Raw genomic sequence first — 20,640 nt, 5'->3', positions numbered from 1 at the left:
AAATGGTGTTTCAGGGCAGCCTTAGTACTTAACTAAAGTAATTAGCAACTATATTTCCTTTTTAAAAAAGGTGAACATGAATGTCACTTATCAGTTGTATCTGCCACAAAGCTCCATATCTTAATTTAGACTTGTGTATTTTGTTCCATGCTTTTCAATTCCTCAGAGTGCCACATCTTTTGATAGAATTGGGGTGCATGGAATGAGGTTTAAGGAAGGAGTCGTATGCTTATGGTACTGAACCATAAAAGGTAACACAGGTCCCAAGTTCAATCCCAGTTTGTGCTGAGTTAATTGGTATAAATAGATTAAGATGGAAGGGAAATTTTAATGTTCCTGCTAACAAGTGATTCCTGATGGAAAGTATATGTGGACATGGTGAGGGGAGATGTGTCCTATAATATACAACAATCCAGCATTACACACATTTTGCATGAATCTTCAAAAGGTGCAAGATAATACTTCAATACATGTTTTAGAATAAATTTCAAAATATGTTGGGAGGAGGTAGCTTTGAGCGATGATGAGCCCAATGATATCAACTGAAATGCCATACAAACAGTACTCTAATGAATTGACATTTCAATTCCTCAGTGCCAGGCTCATTAAATCCTCCATTAATTGTTAGCAACTTGACACCTATTGGAGAGAACTGCAACATCATTTCATTTGTTTGGATATAAAGTTAACTTTTGTGTGACATTACATGTCACAATCTCCCCCAGAACTGCCCAATTGAAAATGAGCAACTTTCAAGTGTCTAGGATTCCCACTTGAAACAGGCATTAGGCTCCTTGCATATGCAAATTGGGTTCTATTGCTATGCAAGCTCCACCTAGATGTACCAAATCTTGAGCAGCGATCTGTAAACCAAGTTCTGTGGAGCGCCTCTCCAGACTAATTATGGGCCGCTGCTGGCCCAGGTTCATCTCTCCGCCCCCTCCCAGTACCTTCCTGCAGGCCAGCTCAGAGAGGTGGAGTTAGTCAGGCCCTGACCAATGAGCTGCATTGGGCTGTGTTTAGCTCTAGCCTCTTACCTATAGCAGCCGCATGCTCGAACCACCCACTTCGCACCTGAAATCCATACGAGTTGAATTGCTTAAAAAGGTAGTGGGGTTGGTGCCCTCATCTTGATATATAAAAAAGGACAGCAGTTCAATGGGGAAAATAGGACCGAGTTAGAAAAGATGCTAGCAAATAAAATTGAGAAATATAGCCATAGTTAGAAATATGATTCGGATTAAGGATAAAAGGTTTCTTCAATTGGAATGGTGTGGTCATAGATCCAGGCCAAGGGATAGAAGTCAATAGAGCTCAAATGAGATGATGTAAGAAGGAGGAACTGAGGGAGATCCTTATTAGTCAGGAAATTGTGTTGGGGAAATTGATGGGATTGTAGGCTGATAAATCCCCAGGGCCTGATGGACTGCATCCCAGAGTACTTAAGGAGGTGGCCTTGGAAATAGCGATGCATTGACAGTCATTTTCCAACATTCCATAGACTCTGGATCAGTTCCTATGGAGTGGAGGGAAGCCAATGTAACCCCACTTTTTAAAAAAAAGGAGGGAGAGAAAACAGGGAATTATGGACCGGTCAGCCTGACATTGGGTAGTGGGTAAAATGATGGAATCAATTATTAAGGATGTCATAGCAGCGCATTTGGAAAGAGGTGACATGATGGGTCCAAGTCAGCATGGATTTGTGAAAGGGAAATCATACTTGACAAATCTTCTGGAATTTGAGGATATTTCCAGTAGAGTGGACAAAGGAGAACCAGTTGATGTGCTGTATTTGGACTTTCAGAAGGCTTTCGACAAGGTCCCACACAAGAGATTAGTGTGCAAAGTTAAAGCACATGAGATTGGGGGGATAGCGTGCTGACGTGGATTGAGAACTGGTTGGCAGATAGGAAGCAAAGAGTAGGAGTAAATGGGTACTTTTTAGAATGGCAGGCAATGACTAGTGGGGTACCACAAGGTTCTGTGCTGGGGCCCCAGCTGTTTACATTGTACACTAATGATTTAGACGAGGGGATTAAATGTAGTATCTCCAAATTTGCGGATGGCACTAAGTTGGGAGGATGCGATGAGGCTGCAGAGTGACTTGGATAGGTTAGGTGAGTGGGAAAATGCATGGCAGATGAAGTATGTGGATAAATATGAGGTTATCCACTTTGGTGGTAAAAACAGAGAGACAGACTATTATCTGAATGGTGACAGATTAGGAAAAGGGGAGTTGCAACAAGACCTGGGTGTCATGCTACATCAGTCATTGAAGGTTGGCATGCAGGTACAGCAGGCAGTTAAGAAAGCAATTGGCATGTTGTCCTTCATAGCGAAGGGATTTGAGTACAGGGGCAGGGAGGTGTTACAGTTGTACAGGGTCTTGGCGAGGCCACACCTGGAGTATTGTGTACAGTTTTGGTCTCCTAACTTGAGGAAGGACATTCTTGCTATTGAGGGAGTGCAGCGAAGGTTCACCAGACTGACTCCCGGGATGGCGAGACGGACATATCAAGAAAGACTGGATCAACTGGGCTTGTATTCACTGGAGTTCAGAAGAAAGGCCCAGCGGGAGATCGAGAGCCAGCGGCAGTTGGAGAGAGGGGAGCGACCTATCAAAGGCGTACCGGTGCAGCTACAGCGGGAGAGAAAGCAAAATAGAAGTAGAAAGGAATCAAAAAGTGACATCACAGCCAATGGGGTAAGTGAGTGGCTGGTGATTGGTGAGTAGCTTTTCTTTTTATTTTTTATATCAGTAAGTGAACTTTAGCATTGTTACTACCAATTTAAGGGTATCTAAGGGTTAAGACATGGCAGGAGAGCTCGGTCACATGATATGCTCCTCCTGTACCATGTGGGAACTCGGGGACACTTCCAGTGTCCCTGGGCGCTACGTGTGTGGGAAGTATATCCGCCTCGAGCTCTTGATGGTCCGCGTTGCGGAATTGGAGCTGAGGGTGGATTCACTCTGGAGCATCCACGATGCTGAGAATGACGTGAGTATCACGTGTAGTGAGTTGGTCTTACCGCAGGAGAAGGGTCCACAGCCAGATAGGGAATGGAAGACCAGTGCAAGAAAGATAGTGCAGGGGTCCCCTGTGGTCACCCCCTACAAAACAGATACACTGCTTTGAGTACTGTTGGGGGGGGGGGATGACTCATCAGGGGAGGGCAGCAGCAGCCAAGTTCGTGGCACTGTGGCTGGCTCTGCTGCACAGGAGGGCAGGAAAAAGATTGGGAGCGCGATAGTGATAGGGGATTCGGTGGTGAGGGGAATAGATAGGCGTTTCTGCGGCCACAACCGAGACTCCAGGATGGTATGTTGCTCCCTGGTGCAAGGGTCAAGGATGTCTCGGAGCGGGTGCAGGACATTCTGAAATGGGAGGGAGAACAGCCAGTTGTCGTGGTGCACATTGGTACCAACGACATAGGTTAAAAAAAGGGATGAGGTCCTACAAAAAGAATTTAAGGAGCTAAATTAAAAAGTAGGACCTCAAAAGTAGTAATCTCAGGATTGCTACCAGTGCCACGTGCTAGTCAGAGTAGGAATCGCAGGATAGCGCAGATGAATATGTGGCTTGAGCAGGGAGGGATTCAAATTCCTGGGGCATTGGAACCGGTTCTGGGGGAGATGGGACCAGTACAAACCGGACGGTCTGCACCTGGGCAGGACCGGAACCAATGTCCGAGGGGGAGTGTTTGCTAGTGCTGTTGGGGAGGAGTTAAACTAATATGGCAGGGGGATGGGAACCTATGCAGGGAGACAGAGGGAGACAAAAATGAGGTAAAAGCAAAAGACAGAAAGGAGATGAGGAAAAGTGGAGGGCAGAGAAACCCAAGGCAAAGAACAAAAAGGGCCACTGTACAGCAAAATTCTAAAAGGACAAAGGGTGTTAAAAAAGCAAGCCTGAAGGCTTTGTGTCTTAATGCAAGGAGTATCCGCAATAAGATGGATGAATTAACTGTGCAAATAGATGTTAACAAATATGATGTGATTGGGATTACGGAGACGTGGCTCCAGGATGATCAGGGCTGGGAACTCAACATCCAGGGGTATTCAACATTCAGGAAGGATAGAATAAAAGGAAAAGGAGGTGGGGTAGCATTGCTGGTTAAAGGAGATTAATGCAATAGTTAGGAAAGACATTAGCTTGGATGATGTGGAATCTATATGGGTAGAGCTGCAGAACACTAAAGGGCAAAAAACGTTAGTGGGAGTTGTGTACAGACCTCCAAACAGTAGTAGTGATGTTGGGGAGGGCATCAAACAGGAAATTAGGAGTGCATGCAATAAAGGTGCAGCAGTTATAATGGGTGACTTTAATATGCACATAGATTGGGCTAGCCAAACTGGCATGTTGGCCTTCATAGCAAGGGGATTTGAGTACAGGGGCAGGGAGATGTTGCTACAGTTGTACAGGGCCTTGGTGAGGCCACACCTGGAGTATTGTGTACAGTTTTGGTCTCCTAACATGAGGAAGGACATTCTTGCTATTGGAGGGAGTGCAGCGAAGATTCACCGGACTGATTCCCAGGATGGTGGGACTGACCTATCAAGAAAGACTGGATCAACTGGGCTTGTATTCACTGGAGTTCAGAAGAGTGAGAGGGGACCTCAGAAACATTTAAAATTCTGACGGGTTTGGACAGGTTGGATGCAGGAAGAATGTTCCCAATGTTGGGGAAGTCCAGAACCAGGGGTCACAGTCTAAGGATAAGGGGTAAGCCATTTAGGACCGAGATGAGGAGAAACTTCTTCACCCAGAGTGGTGAACCTGTGGAATTCTCTACCACAGAAAGTTGTTGAGGCCAATTCACTAAATATATTCAAAAAGGAGTTAGATGTAGTCCTTACTACTAGGGGGAAATCGAGAGGTATGGAGAGAAAGCAGGAATGGGGTACTGAAGTTGCATGTTCAGCCATGAACTCATTGAATGGCAGTGCAGGCTCAAATGGCCTACTCCTGCACCTATTTTCTATGTTAAGAGTAGGGATAAGTTTAGCTGATGAGCTATGCCACAGCACTGGAAGGTTGGCAGTAATGAGCCACGATTACTGGTGCCAGGATGTCAATAATTATTCCAGATGTGGTTAATTTGAAAGAGCAAACATTCTGGAGAACCATGTAGAAAGGGGCAATGATTTGATCTGCTAGTAGGGTCAGAGGGGGCAGCAGTGGCAGGTGTGAAGGGGAAGGAGAGAGAGAGAGAAAGAGGAAAGAGGAGAGATGAAACAGGAGTACACTGGATAATACAGCAGCTGGAAGCAGAGGATGGGCAGTTGAGGTGAAGCTAGGGAAGAGCCAGAGATGAATACTATAGCAAGACAGCAAGAAGAGGGAAACAATGGTCTTAAGAACGACTTGAGCCTGGCAAGATGGATGGAGTGAAGGAAGATAAAGACAGATAACAGCACAGGTTGTGCCTGGAGGTATACAATACAAAGCAACAGTTACATTTGTACAAAACCATAATTAGTTGGAGTACTACCAAAGTTCTGGGTACCCATTATAGAAAAGGTATAAAAGAAATTGTCGATACCAGAGATGAGGGATTATGTGAGTCTTGGGAGACACTTGTACCTTTTTTTCCCCCACTAGAATGAGTGATCTGATGAGATTGTCATATACATATATCACAAAATTAATTAAGGGAGTGATGGTTGAAAAATGTGGAATTCACATCAGAAACTATAGCAAGAAAGTGAAATTAGACTCGGCTGATGAAGAAAACAAGTGCTAACTTGATGGGCCAAATGTCCTGTTTCTGGGTGCGATAACATTGTGAGCTCCTCTGAGGATATAGTAGGATGCATTAACTTTAGTATTCAAATTAAAAAGTATATTTCTAAGGACAGACCATATCTCCTGTTCAGGAAATCTATTAGGTGATGTGCAAAAAAAGGGGAATTTTAGGCTGTATTCTAAACATTCAGTACACTAAACACTAGTCATAAGTGCATACATTTGGAACTTGCCTGCAAATTGAGTCTCCCTCTTCCCCCAGTCTTGGGCTGTGGGCATTGCTGACATTTAATGTCCATCCTTAGTTGCCCTAAGATGGTGGACTGTTGCAACGTATGTAAAGGTGTTCCCATAATGCTGGTTAGGTCAGGATTAGCAATTTGCTCAGAGGGCAGCCAAAATTCAACCATGGTGGTGTGGAACTGGAATCACAGCAGAGGCCAGTCCAGGTAAGGACAACAGGTTTCCTTCCTTAAAGGAATATTAGTGAACCAGTTGGGTTTTTGTGACAACAGCCTCATGATTTTTTTTCCAAATTCTTTTTCGAAACTGAATTCAAAATCTCAAACTGCCATTTTTGGGATTTGAACTCATTCTCTGGATTACTATTCCAGAGCATTCACACAGCTAAATACTAGCATTACCTTGGAAGCCTTAATAACTCTGCATTTAATTAATTGTATGTATGAAGAATTTTGCCATTTGTGCAATGATGAAGGGACTATATAAATGCAAGTAATTCTCTCAAAAGATGGACAACCTTTGCAGGAAGGCATCAGCAGGTACAGCTGTGGGTAGTACATGGGGATTACAGCCAACAAAAAGTGGGCTATTTCTCATCCTGGACACATAATACAACATGTCTACATTGCATTGATCTGCAATATGGATCAAAAACTTCTTCCACTTTTGCTGGAGAATTTTACAATTCAAGAACACCATAAAAGAATCTCACGTTCTCGGGTCAAGCAGAGCAAATACCTTAAAATAAGACACAGGAGGAAAATATCTTTGCTCGTCATTTATTAAATCATTGGGGTATTTGCCCAATATTAAAGTGTACTTCACACAATATTTATTGCTACAAGAGTGCAGTTACCATGGCTTTGTGACATTACATAATGTCGGTCTTCAAAATTTCAAAGTGTGCAATAACAGGCTTGCTTACAGAACAATGACTGCTCCGAAGGTAGTGATCTTCCACCAAAACTAGCCAACTCTTCCCAGAACAAGTGCCAAAAGTTTTTCTCTTTAAATGAAACAAAGTTTATACAACACATTCAAACATCTGCAGGTATCTGAACATATTCAAAACATGTTAGTTTTGTACAGAGCACTGCTGCACATTTCCTTTTCAAAAATGATTATCCTTACCCTGCACACTGCAGTGAACATCCAGACTAGTTTTATATCTGGCATTTCATGCAATTCTTGGTATTTATAGCATGAAAAAAACTCAATGCTTCACAGAAATTCCAGCACATTCATAAATTGGATGTATGCCAGGCAAAATAAACCATACTTATGATCATGCTACAACCCAAGAATTTATGTAAAGAATTGTTGCCTCTGAAGTGTATCCCATAAAGAAAAAAAGAGAATAATCTTAGCAGTTGGACTCCCATCAGCATTATTATAGCAACTCATAGTACTAATGCACTGCAAACGAGAAGCTTTTATTACAAGCTGCAAAATATGGAAGTCCATCGAGAATATTTACACCATCTAAACTGGCATACATGCCTGAATGGATTTCAAATTGGTGTATATTTACACTGCTTTTTATAGGCGTACCATTTATTCAGATTCCAGGAGATCAGCATCCTTGAGTAGCCTCTCAGCATTTTTGTGCTGCTAAATTCAGCTCCCTTATCCGTATGACAAAATTGTAGACTCATGAATAACTGGATTGAGTCTACTGAAGTTAAAAGGAGCCAGATTTAGCACTAATTGCTGGGAGCCAGCTGACTGATGCTGAATCCGAATTAAGCTACCAATATAAAAACACAGCTACAGACAAATACAAGGTTAAATGAAGCCATCCTTTTCACCCATGCAAACATGGAGGTTAACTGAAATGCAGTTCCAAAGCATTGAAGATTGAAGAGAGCAGTTGGAAAGCATTTGTATAAGCCACTGTTTGCAATTGTTCCAATTACAGGGATAGATCAATACGAACAAATGTTAAACAGCAAGTGAAGTGAACAGATGCAACTAAAAATATTTAAGTTACTCAATTCCATGTGCATACAAGAGGCATGGAAAATCTGCTCATATTAACTCATGTTTGTTACTGTTCATTACATCCTCCTTTAATTATTTTACAATATTTAGAACTAGTTGTCTAAATTTAAGTAGATTAAAAACAGACAAGTCTTGCCCTTCAGTACCATATGGAGCTTTGAGAGAATCTACATGGGTGAGAAACATTTCAGATACTCAAGATACAAAAGATGCTTTTTCACAATCGAAAGGACTGGTGACAATCCTGAGCATATGTAGCAACAGATACATGGAAGCTTTGTTCTCCAAAATAATAAATTAAGCTTTCCTTGCACAATTTTGTGCAAACTAGCCAGTTACAGACAAGCAATTACTCCTACACCTGTTAAACACACAGCTAACCCAAAATAAATACATTCATCTCCTTTTCCACTGGATAAGGAGCTCAAATCAATACAAAAACCTTAATTGTTAGGATACTAGAAGCAGCATTTTACAACTAGCTTGCCAGTTAATCCTTTGGGTGTTTAAACAAAAATGAATACCCACTAGTTCACAACATCCGTAGTGCCAATTCTTAGTGTATATACACAGAACCCAAAAACCCAAATCTTCTCAGCATCGCCTAGAGTTTCTGAAATGGAAAAAAAATGAAAATTAGATGCATGATACAGGTGCAGAGTTACAATGTTTTCTTCAGCTATGTATATAGCTGAACATTATAAGTTAATAGAGCAATACTTGCCCCATATTTTCAACTCAATAGTACACACATTAAAGTGTTCAGAAAAGGACTATGTGGTCCGCCTTTACATCTAGTTTATCTCATCACTTCACAGATGAAAAACCATAAAATGGAGTTCTAATTCTGACTAATACACAGTTCAGCTATTGAGATATTCCAGCAGAATCCTATGCACCCACAGAATAACAGCACAGCATGAGCTGCTGTAAGGTAGGGATACAAATGAACTATTGTGAATTGTAACAAACTTGTTCTAAATAACAATGCTTCATATTCAATGCAAAATGCAAAACTTTTGACAGTACTTTTGTTTGACAATACGCAGCCCAACAGGATTTTAAAAGTTTATAACCAGCGAGTTTTAATGGCAAGAATTTTGAATCAGGGACAACAGATCAAAGATTGGATTTTTGGCTTGCTGGTTGTTTTAACTGTTCCGATTTCTTTGTCTACTCCCCCGCCCCCCCCGGCACAGATTACAGAAAGCCACTCAAAGCAATCTGGGCTCCAAGGCAATGAGAATGTCCAAATTTCAGCAGTATTTAAGCAGCCACAGCAAAGACCCAGTTCAGTGAAAGTAGCCTCTGGTATCCCAATCACCCAAAAGCTACAGCAGATAGATTATGCCTCCCATCACTGGATGGATACTCAAGCGTTACTAAAATGCATGTAATTTGGGTATTAGAAATTGGCCAACAGCAGCCACCTCAAGTCTAGGGTAGTCATAGCCACACTGCAACAGGGTGTCTTCCCAACCACCACAAGACATCTAATTTTTTTTTTAAGCATTAAATAAAAAAGGTGGAATTCCAAAATTAGAGCAGTGATAGCCAAGAAAACTAAAAGCTGTTCTTGCCATTCCACTTGTCCTTCATTCTGGACAACAGAAATTCTTAAAAAGGAAGTTTAAAATTGTCCCATGATCAGGCACTGTGCACCAGAATTTAGTTGCTGTCTTACTTCAAGGGTGCAACTTGAGCCACAGTTTAAGACTTCGGTGAATTTTATACTCCAGCTGACAAGTACTGTAGAAATGTTTTACATTTAGCATTGAATATAAAATATTCTCAGGGTTTGTTATAAGGGTTCCTTACAATTCCCAACAGTTCATTCACCTTGCAGCATCTCTTGCTAATCCATTTTCTACAGCTCCAAACTACAAGTAGTTTTAGTTTGTAAATTCATACTTCGTTCCTAAACACATTTTACTTGGGACCCTTACAGCCAGACAGACCATCATCCTTTCAATCTGGGCTAGGCTTGAACCCAGGTCTTCGGGTAAACACGTACAAAAAGCCCCTCAATGTTTACATGCCTGGATGGTAGACCAATGCTGCTAAACCATCACCTTCTCAATATTTAAAAAGCACTTCAGCAGATTTGCATCAAAAAGCAAACCTGTACACAAAAAAATATATACTTTGAATGACCTCGATTAAGGATATTACTAAGAAATACTGAAAGCCACACAAGTCTAATTACAATCTCCATTTTAAGGGCCATTTTTCAAACTATACTAAAAAGTAACCAAAAACACAAACAAAAAATGCCAGTGTCTCAAAACCTACCCATGATTTGGGTCACGAAAGAGGGAACGTGCAACACATAATTAGCACCTCTCTAAATTTCCAAATGCAGACAATCTATCCATAAGGAAGGCATCATTAAGCTCTTCACAGTACAAAAACACACAAAACTCAAACATAGGTTATGTTGAATGCTCAGCATCTGGTTGGCAGCAGCATTGTGGGTGAGCCAGTATCATATTTCAGTTAGTGAGGGAAAGTATCCTACTGCAGTAAACATAACCAAGGTACTAACAAGTTTGCAACACCATGGAGTTCATAGTCCCACTATTTCGAATAGGTCAGACACACAGAACAACTAATGGAGATGGACTGGAGCAAGGGACCAAATCAGCCAACATCATGCGACATTAACCCCTTCAAATAGATTACTTTTACTCATTCTCCAAGAGATTTAACTTCCAGACACTGAAGTTGAAATTTCTGACAAGGAACCCTAAGCAATGCTCAATGACCAACTTTCTGGGGGTGACGCTTGTTTAAAAAAAAAAATTTCAGCTTCTCAAAAATACTTTATGGGCTCAACCTTGGCTTCAATCTGGTGCAGTATGGTGGCTGTTTTTCCACAGCAATTGGTGGAAAGACCACAGGTCTTGCTGGCTTACAAAAAGGGGCTTCAAAAAAGATCAAAATATTCAAACTCATTCTGCCATCCGATGTTTTAGTGCAGAGAACAACATGCACTCATCCATCAGGCTAGCCATTCAATGGGTTGATCTAACCAAATGCAGTGGTGTGTGTGTTTAGGTCTGTCAGTTTAATAGAATTGAAGAAACTGTGCATTGCACAGAAAACAGACGTTACATCCTGAAATTACTATCTACTGCAAGTTCCTTCAATTTAAAATAAAATAACTCACTATTGATGCAAGTCGCAATGGCCAACATGCAGTAAAACCTGCCCATGCATTATTGGATAGCTTTTGTTGAATTCGACTGCTTGTTACTCAAGTTACCCAAATAGTTAATTTTGAATGTGCCATTGTACAAATTATTTCAACACACAAGTTTGTCAAGTACACTGGCAAAATAAAGTTTGAAACTTACAGGATGCCCACATTAAAACAAAATAAAAGCTTTCTGCACATCATTCATAACCTTTCTTCAAGCCGCAATGCAAACTCGCTAGTATAAACTCTTTGAAACCACATTAATCAACATCTTGCAAGATGGCTTCAGATCCTCGTTAAAGGGTTTACACATCTTTTGGCAGCAGAACCTGTTTATTAAGCACATTTATGGAACTACACTAGAGCAAGAAAACAATGTTTCAACAAAAGAACATTCTCTCTCCATCCTTTTATTTCTCTTCAAAATAATGTCATTGGCATATTGATTTACAACATCTTCTATATGCTTTGGGAAGAGAGAAAACTAAAGATTCAGTATGGAATAATGACGGTCCTTGCTTGAGTCTCAATTTGTCTTTGTTTAGGCTGCCAAACACCCATTTTAAATTGCTCAAAAAATATTTAGTACATAAAAGAAAACTTTGATTGTACTTGTTGCAAATAGCTTTAAGTCAGCCAACATTACCAATTAAAAATAAGTAATGTCAGGTTTTATTAAATCGGACTAATTTTTATACACCCAAGAAGTCTTCTTTATACCTGAAGCAACAGAAATCTCAAAACTGGTTCTACTGCTATACCTTACTAAACCCTGCTACCACCACTATTTCTTGGCATTGAAGAAGTTCTTCTCCCTCCTCCACGGCCCCTTCCACCACGGAAGCCTCCACGAAAACCACGTCCACGAAGAAATTTAGCCGATATCCCAAAAGTCTCTGTATTAAGCTTTCTTTCTTCAGCCCATGTACGCCTATAACAAGTTGGGTGGACATAAAAGCAATGGGTGAAGTTGGTGAAGCTACAAGATTTAAATGCAGTTGTGAAAACGCCATCAAATGGACTGTTTATAAAGATTAAGCAACCTATTCAAAGAAGTCTGATATTTTTGGCATTGAGTAAAGCAAAATTCTGAGCAGCTGGAATATCATTTAAAGCCACCAACGGCCGCCTCCATAGCTCAATGCGCAGTGCCAATTTAAGTGATCTTAGACACACTCCCCTGCTCTTTCCCCAAATCCCTGAAACTTTTTCTCCTTCAAGTATTTATCCAATTCCCTTTTGAAGGCTACTATTGAATCTGTATTTACCACCCTATCGGGCAGAGCATTCCAAATCCTAACCACTCGTTACATAAAAAAGGTGGTTTTTCCTCATGCAGACTCTGGTCCTTAAATCTGTGCCCTCTCGTTACTGACCCTTCAGCCACTGGAAACAGTTTCTCTATTTAAATCCTTCATGATTTTAAACACCTCTATCAAATTTCCTCTTGGCCTTCTCTGCTCCAAGGATAACTACTTCTCCAGTCTATCCATGTAACTGTATTCCCTCATCCCTGGAAATCTGCTAACAGTAGTACCATCACATCCAGGAGGATGACTCAGATGGAGGAAATGTGAACATTCTCCATTGTCGGTGTCTTCAGTTTACTTATTAATTAACTTATTAGCTAGAAGGGATGGAAATATGAACAGGTACTTGACTAAATTTAGGAGTTAATATATAGAACAAAATCATGTTCACCACCCTTTAAAATGAAATACAAACCATGACAACTCCTCACACTTTGAAAGTTAATTCTAAAGGTTACCAGCATTTAAGATAGCAAGTTTTTTTTTTAAAAAAGCACTGTTGTGACCAACTCATGTAGTGGGAAGATAATGGACTGATCAAGTGTACATAGAACTATACCCAAGGCAACTACCATAATTAAATCCAATTTGTTACATAGAATATATATTAAAATACACAATTACCTTGTCTTTGGCTCAGTAGAAATATTATCAAAGAATGATTTTGTTTTATCATAGTAACAGTTGGGGCCAAGAGGTGGTTCTTCTTTATTTCCTTCAGTACTTGGTGTCTCAACACTTGAATCTCCTTTTTCTTCTTGATCAGCAAGGTCTCCTTTATGCACTTTGTCATCTAAAAGTTACAAAGTACTCCATTAGACGCTATTAATCACAATTGTATTCCAACAGGTGTCCAACAGGTGTCCAAAAGGTACCCTTTGGACCATGTGCAGCCCCAATCCCTGGCACTGCAGCATTTGAAGCCCAGGCAACTAATGCAAGTTTATACTACAATGTGTTTGCTGGTTTGTTTGAATATTGCACGCTTAAGAGGTTTGTAAAAGCTTTTTAGTGCTGTGAGTCAATGGTGGATAATTCCTAAATCAGAACCTTGTGAATTACAAAAATCAAACAAACGCTTAAATATTGCCAAGAGATGTTTTTAAATGAACGGAAACATGGATTTAAACTGGTGTCCTGTCCCGGTCCGCCACCCCCCACCCCCCACCCCTCCCCCAACCCCTTCCAGGGTACATGGCATGCACCTATGCAGCCCAGATACAAAAACCTCAGGTAGTCTGAAATCTGCACAATATTAGAACCCATGTGGACGATGGGCAACAACTGCAGCGACTGATGTTCATTGCACTCGTTGAGCACGAAAGCAAGACAATTTTAGTGCTTGGTAAGCATTGAGCATACCTTCACACAGACTGGTGGTTCAAGAAGGTCCCGCACCACCTTTGAGGGCCACTAAAGATAGACAACAAATGCCAGCCTTGCCAGTGATGCTCATATCCCAAGAATATATATTTTAAAAAGTCAGTTATTTTCATGATTTGTAGTAACTAGTTCAAATCACATTTCACAAAGTGATCTTACCTTTTATTTTGAGTTTGTTTTGGAACTCCTTTTCAAACTCTTCCTTGTTAAACTGAGCATTTGCACTTTCAAAATCGAAGTCCCCTTCAAATTTCACAGTTGCTTCTTTATTATTTCCAGAAAAGTTTTGGCCTCTTCCACGGTTTCGGACTCTTCTGTTACCTAAAATTAAGTTACATTTTCTTGCATTAAAATAGTAGGAAATTTTGAAGTGAGAGTTGTGAGGGAAGCAGAGCTCAGACATTCCTCAGAAGAGGAAACATTCTATAACTTTGCTATTTGACTTCGAATTATGTGAATTTAAAAATGGAATTCAGTTAGCTGTGGCTGAGAGTTCTTAAGGGTGGGGGAATATCTAGGAGACATTTAACTGTCTAGAGGGCCGATTATGCCCAGCTATTTCACCACCTGTTCATCACTATTGGCTAAATCAGTTAATTGCTTCAGAATCTGCCACATGTTTTTGAAATATACAAGTTTTGCAGACTGGGGAGAAACATTAAGTTTCACTAGTAGAAATTCCAATAGATTATGTCTTGTGCATTGGCAGGTGCCAAGACTCCGACGTCAGGCAAATTGCTAACCAGTATTTTGTGCAAGTTCTATTAAAACCAGTCATTGGAATCGCAGAAGTGTACAAGAGCTGAGAATTCCCCAAGAGGGCTCCAGTTCAGTTTTAAACACTTATTCCACCCAGTGGTGAAAAGTGCCTCCATGATATCTTTACTACGTAACATATCAAACTCAGTTCATAAGTGCATTTCAATAAACTAAAATTTTGAAATACTAAATTGCAAGTCAAATATTGTAGTGTACTGCTCTTTTCTTGCTCTGTTAATTAGCCTGCTTGCACGTGTGCTTTAGCCTGAACACAATGGACCGACTATACATCTTCTGAATCAACCCACACTCCCCAGTGCTTAAAACCATGGTATAATGTGGATAGTTGCTCTGTGACGTGCTATCCTATTCACATTATACACAAGACTGACTTTTTGCTGTGAAAGAGTATAAAACATTGTTGGAGAAAGTTCAAACTTAAACAGTGGTCACAATATAATGTGTGGATAAAAGTCTAATAGTATGGACTATCTTTGCAGTTCAGAAACTTTTAATAAGTTTATCAAATGCAAACAGATTAAAGCTTCAACAGCAAAGAAAAATGTTGGATCCTGTCTATGTAGATCAGGGAAGGAGTAGGAGAGGACAAAACTTGCATTCATATAACACCCTTACACCACAAACATCTTTTCACAATTTCATAAGGGTAGCAAGATTTATCAGCATACATGGCAGGCATGATATGCACAACATCCTACAAACAGCAATGAGACACATGGTTCATTCATCTGTTTTTGGTGATGGTTGATGGAAGAATGTTAACCAGGCCAGAGAACTCAGTTCTTCAGAAGGGGGAAAAGGTGGTGGTGGTAGGGGAGAAGAGCAATGAAGAGGGGGAAGAGGAGAGAGAGTAGGAGAGAAAAGATGGTAAGCCTATTTGACCTGTAATAATGAAGACAAGTCTCAGACTTGCATTTGAATCCATGCGCTGTGGTGCAGTGTTACATGCACACTCTACCCTCTTCAGCTGCACCAATTATTTCAGAGCTGTTCTCGTCCTCCTTTCCACCTCATCCTTCATTCATGCAGTGCTTTACTGAAAAAAAAGCACACCTTCCTTTAAAAGGTAGCAAAGACCATAAGCTTCAATAACCAGCAGCTCACCTGCTCCTCTTCATATTTGTTTCCTCCCGACTTCTCACTCCTTGCTGGATTTTCTGTATCCCCCTTTGACCAATTCTCAGCAAAATTCACACCCCCTCCACCCCAACAAATTCAGAATGCAACATGGAGATTTCTTTGCCACCTCCACATATACTTTGGACCAGAAGGCTTCCTCCGTTCAAAACCTCTTCACCAGTTATCAGCCTCCCTCATTCATAGAAACATAGAAATTAGGTGCAGGAGTAGGCCATTCAGCCCTTCGAGCCTGCACCATTCAATAAGATCAGGGCTGATCATTCAACCTCAGTACCCCTTTCCTGCTCTGGCCTAGTTAACATTCACAGCCTCTTGCCTTCAATCATTTCATTTGAGAACGGCATCAATTTCTCCACTTCCCTCACCAATATAAATTAACCATGAAACATAGAAAAGTGCAGTTCTTGTACAAAAGGACCTCTACTTTACAGAGGCTCAACACCAATTCTAACTCCTCCTCCCTGGACTACAACCTCACTATGAACATCAACCGCCATTTTATAGGCAGTTACTAATCTCGTCTCATGAGAACACTCTCCCCACCACCCTCATTACTATCCCAATCCTGCTCAGCCAACTTCTACCTCTTCCAAGATACACAAACAGGACTACACTGGCACTAATCGCTTCAGCCTGCTCCTGTCCCACCAGCCTAATTTCCTCTCATCTTCACTAATCCACACCCAGTTCTTACCCACCTAAATACATGACTTACACCCTCCATTTAAAAAAAAATACTATTGTCCCAGCCCCAACCACCTCCTTTTCACTATGGACATGTAATCCTTCCACATCTCACCATGACAGGCTGCAGGCGCTCCATTTCTTTCTTCTGTAGCAGTCCAAACCTCATCCACCACCACCCTTCTTTGCCTCCCCCTGGCCCTGGGTTTTAGCCATTTTTTTTTCCATTTCAGACCTGCCTTACACCCCCACTGCCTCAGTAATTTATACTTCATGTGTCTTATGTCTTTAATGTCAGGTTTAATGTCTTTAGCGTCAACTGTGGCTCAGTGGGTAGCACTATTGCTCGAGTCAGAAGGTTGTGGGTTCAAGTCCCACTCCAGGAACATGAGCATTAAAAAAATATCAAATCTAGGCTGACACTCATGCAGTGCTGCACTGTCGCAGGTGGTGTCTTTCAGATGAGACGTTAAACCAAGGCCCCATCTGCTCTCAAGTGGATGTAAAAGATCCCATGGCACTATTTTGAAGAGGGGGGAAGATATCCCTCGTGCATTTGCCAATATTTATCCCTCAATCAACATAACAAAAACCAGATTATCTGGTCATTATCACATTTATTTTTGAAAGCTTGCTGTGCGCAAATTGGCTGCTGTGTTTCCTACGTTACAACAGTGACTACACTTCAAAAGTACTTCACTCACTGACTAAAGCACAGACATCTGGTGGTCATGAAAGTTGCTATATAAATCCAAGTCTTAATTTCTGTTATAGTTCTTCCCACCATCTCATGTTATTAGTTTAGCTATTTAACCATCTCCTTTTTCCATTTAAGGGTTATTCTATTTCTGCACACACATGCTGGTTTTCCTTTCCCCTGTTCTGTCCCTTTTTAATGCTGTTTATTTATAATCTTTTTCCAGTTCTGATTATAAACTGATGATTTGGGATTAACCCATCTGTTCTCTCCACAGACGCTGAATGACCGACTGAGTGTTCCAGCATTTTCGGTTTATGAATCCACACTATTTACTCCACCGATGCCATTGGCAAAGTTAGTTTTAAAATGTATGAGACTACAGTGGCCTCATTTTAACATTGATTATGGGGAGTCTTGGCATCTGAAACAGTATCAAGCACTCCAAGAACATAAATAGGAACAGGAGCAGGCCACACAGCCCCTCGAGCCTGCTCAGCCATTCAATATCATGGCTGATCTGATCATGGACACAGTTCCACTTCCCCGCCCGCTCCCCATAACCCCTTATCGTTTTAAGAAACTGTCTATTTCTGTCTTAAATTTATTCAATGTCCCAGCTTCCACAGCTCTGAGGCAGCAAATTCCACAGATTTACAATCGTCAGAAGAACTTTCTCCTCATCTGTTTTAAGTGGGCAGCCCCTTATTCTAAGATCATGCCCTCTAGTTCTAGTCTCACCCATCAGTGGAAACATCCTCTCTGCATCCACCTTGTCAAGCCCCCTCAATCTTACACATTTCAATAAGATCACACCTCATTCTTCTGAATTCCAATGAGTAGAGGCCCAAACCTACTCAACCTTTCCTTATAAGTCAACCCCCTCATCCCTGGAATCAACCTAGTGAACCTTCTCTGAACTACCTCCAAAGCCGGTATATCCTTTCGTAAATATGGAAACCAAAACTGCACGCAGTATTCCAGGTGTGGCCTCACCAATATCTTATATAGCTGTAGTAAGACTTCCCCGCTTTTATCCTCCATCCCCTTTGCAAGAAAGACCAAGATACCACTAGCCTTCCTGATCACTTGCTGTACCTGCATTTGTGTTTCATGTACAAGTATTGCGGCACGTTGCAATCTTTCTCCATTTAAATAATAATTTGCTCTGATTTTTTTCTGCCAAAGTGCATGACCTCACACTTTCCAACATTATACACCATCTGCCAAATATTTGCCCACTCACTTAGCCTGTCAATGTCCTCCTTACACATTGCTTTTCCTCCCATCTTTGTATAGTCAGCAAACTTGGCTACATTACAGTCAGTCCCTTCTTCCAAGTCTTTTGTAAAGATTATAAATAGTTGCAGTCCCTGCACTGATCCCTGTAGCACCCCACTCGTTACTCATTGCCAACCAGAGAATGAACCATTTATCCCAACTCTGTTCTGTTAGCCAATCCTCTATCCATGCCAATATACTTAGAAAGAGGTGACATGATAGGTCCAAGTCAGCATGGATTTGTGAAAGGGAAATCATGCTTGACAAATCTTCTGGAATTTTTTGAGGATGTTGATGTGGTATATTTGGACTTTCAGAAGGCTTTCGACAAGGTCCCACACAAGAGATTAATGTGCAAAGTTAAAGCACATGGGATTGGGGGTAGTGTGCTGACGTGGATTGAGAACTGGTTGGCAGATAGGAAGCAAAGAGTAGGAGTAAATGGGGACTTTTCAGAATGGCAGGCAGTGACTAGTGGGGTACCGCAAGGTTCTGTGCTGGGGCCCCAGCTGTTTACATTGTACATTCATGATTTAGACGAGGGGATTAAATGTAGTATCTCCAAATTTGCAATGACACTAAGTTGGGTGGCAGTGTGAGCTGCGAGGAGGATGCTATGAGGCTGCAGTGACTTGGATAGGTTAGGTGAGTGGGCAAATGCATGGTAGATGAAGTATAATGTGGATAAATGTGAGGTTATCCACTTTGGTGGTAAAAACAGAGACAGACTATTATCTGAATGGTGACAGATTAGGAAAAGGGGAGGTGCAACGAGACCTGGGTGTCATGGTACATCAGTCATTGAAGGTTGGCATGCAGGTACAGCAGGCGGTTAAGAAAGCAATGGCATGTTGGCCTTCATAGCGAGGGGATTTGAGTACAGGGGCAGGGAGGTGTTGCTACAGTTGTACAGGGCCTTGGTGAGGCCACACCTGGAGTATTGTGTACAGTTTTGGTCTCCTAACTTGAGGAAGGACATTCTTGCTATTGAGGGAGTGCAGCGAAGGTTCACCAGACTGATTCCCGGGATGGTGGGACTGACCTATCAAGAAAGACTGGATCAACTGGGCTTGTATTCACTGGAATTCAGAAGAATGAGAGGGGATCTCAGAAACGTTTAAAATTCTGACGGGTTTGGACAGGTTAGATGCAGGAAGAATGTTCCCAATGTTGGGGAAGTCCAGAATCAGGGGTCACAGTCTAAGGATAAGGGGTAAGCCATTTAGGACCGAGACGAGGAGAAACTTCTTCACCCAGAGAGTGGTGAACCTGTGGAATTCTCGACCACAAAGTTGTTGAGGCCAATTCACTAAATATATTCAAAAAGGAGTTAGATGTAGTCCTTACTACTAGGGGGATCAAGGGGTATGGCGAGAAAGCGAGAATGGGGTACTGAAGTTGCATGTTCAGCCATGAACTCATTGAATGGCGGTGCAGGCTAGAAGGGCCGAATGGCCTACTCCTGCACCTATTTTCTATGTTTCTATTTTTCTATATTACCCCCAAACCAGTGAACTTTTATCTTGCGCAGTAACCTTTGTGGCACCTTGTCAAATGCCTTCTGGAAGTCCAAATACACCACATCCACCGGTTCCCCTTTATCCACCCTGTTCGTTACATCCTTAAAGAACTCCAGCAAATTTGTCAAACATGTCTTCCCCTTCATAAATCCATGCCGACTCTGCCTGACCAGATTTTGCTTTTCCAAATGTCCTGCAGCTGCTTCTTTAATAATGGACTCCAACATTTTCCCAACCACAGATGTTAGGCTAACTGGTCTATAGTTTAATGCTTTTTGTTTGCCTCCTTTTTTAAATAGGCACGTTACATTTGCAATTTTCCAATTGGCTGGGACTGCCCCAGAATCCAGGGAATTTTAGCAAATTACACCAATGCATCCACAATCCCTGCTGCTACTTATTTTAAGACCCGAGGATGCATGCCATCAGGTCCAGGGGATTTATCTGCCTTTGGTCCCATTATCTTACTGAGTTCCACCTCCTTAGTGATTGTGATAAGAACGCAAGAACATAATAATTAGGAACAGGAGTAGGCCATCTAGCCCCTCGAGCCTGCTCCGCCATTCAATAAGATCATGGCTGATCTGGCCGTGGACTCAGCTCCACTTATCCGCCCTCTCCCCGTAACCCTGAATTCCCTTATTGGTTAAAAATC

General features: G+C 41.5%; 1 protein-coding gene across 3 annotated transcripts in view; it reads right to left on the bottom strand.

The window, feature by feature from the left end:
• Positions 1–6,753: 6,753 nt before the first annotated feature.
• lsm14b (LSM family member 14B) overlaps positions 6,754–20,640 on the bottom strand; it is a 38,463-nt gene continuing 24,576 nt past the window's right edge. For all 3 annotated transcript variants that reach the window (XM_070896373.1, XM_070896374.1, XM_070896375.1), the window contains 4 exons: positions 14,043–14,204; positions 13,125–13,293; positions 11,952–12,121; positions 6,754–8,604 (listed from right to left, as the gene is read on the bottom strand). In XM_070896373.1, the coding sequence (XP_070752474.1) occupies positions 11,956–12,121; positions 13,125–13,293; positions 14,043–14,204 (497 nt within the window). In that variant the 3' untranslated portion in view covers positions 6,754–8,604; positions 11,952–11,955. The remainder of the gene's footprint in view (positions 8,605–11,951; positions 12,122–13,124; positions 13,294–14,042; positions 14,205–20,640) is intronic.

This window comes from Pristiophorus japonicus, chromosome 12, assembly GCF_044704955.1.
Source record: "Pristiophorus japonicus isolate sPriJap1 chromosome 12, sPriJap1.hap1, whole genome shotgun sequence".
In the NCBI taxonomy this organism is placed as follows: Eukaryota; Metazoa; Chordata; class Chondrichthyes; family Pristiophoridae; genus Pristiophorus; species Pristiophorus japonicus.
The sequence above is the reverse complement of the archived record's forward strand: the minus strand, read 5'-3'. Positions and strand labels throughout refer to the sequence as shown.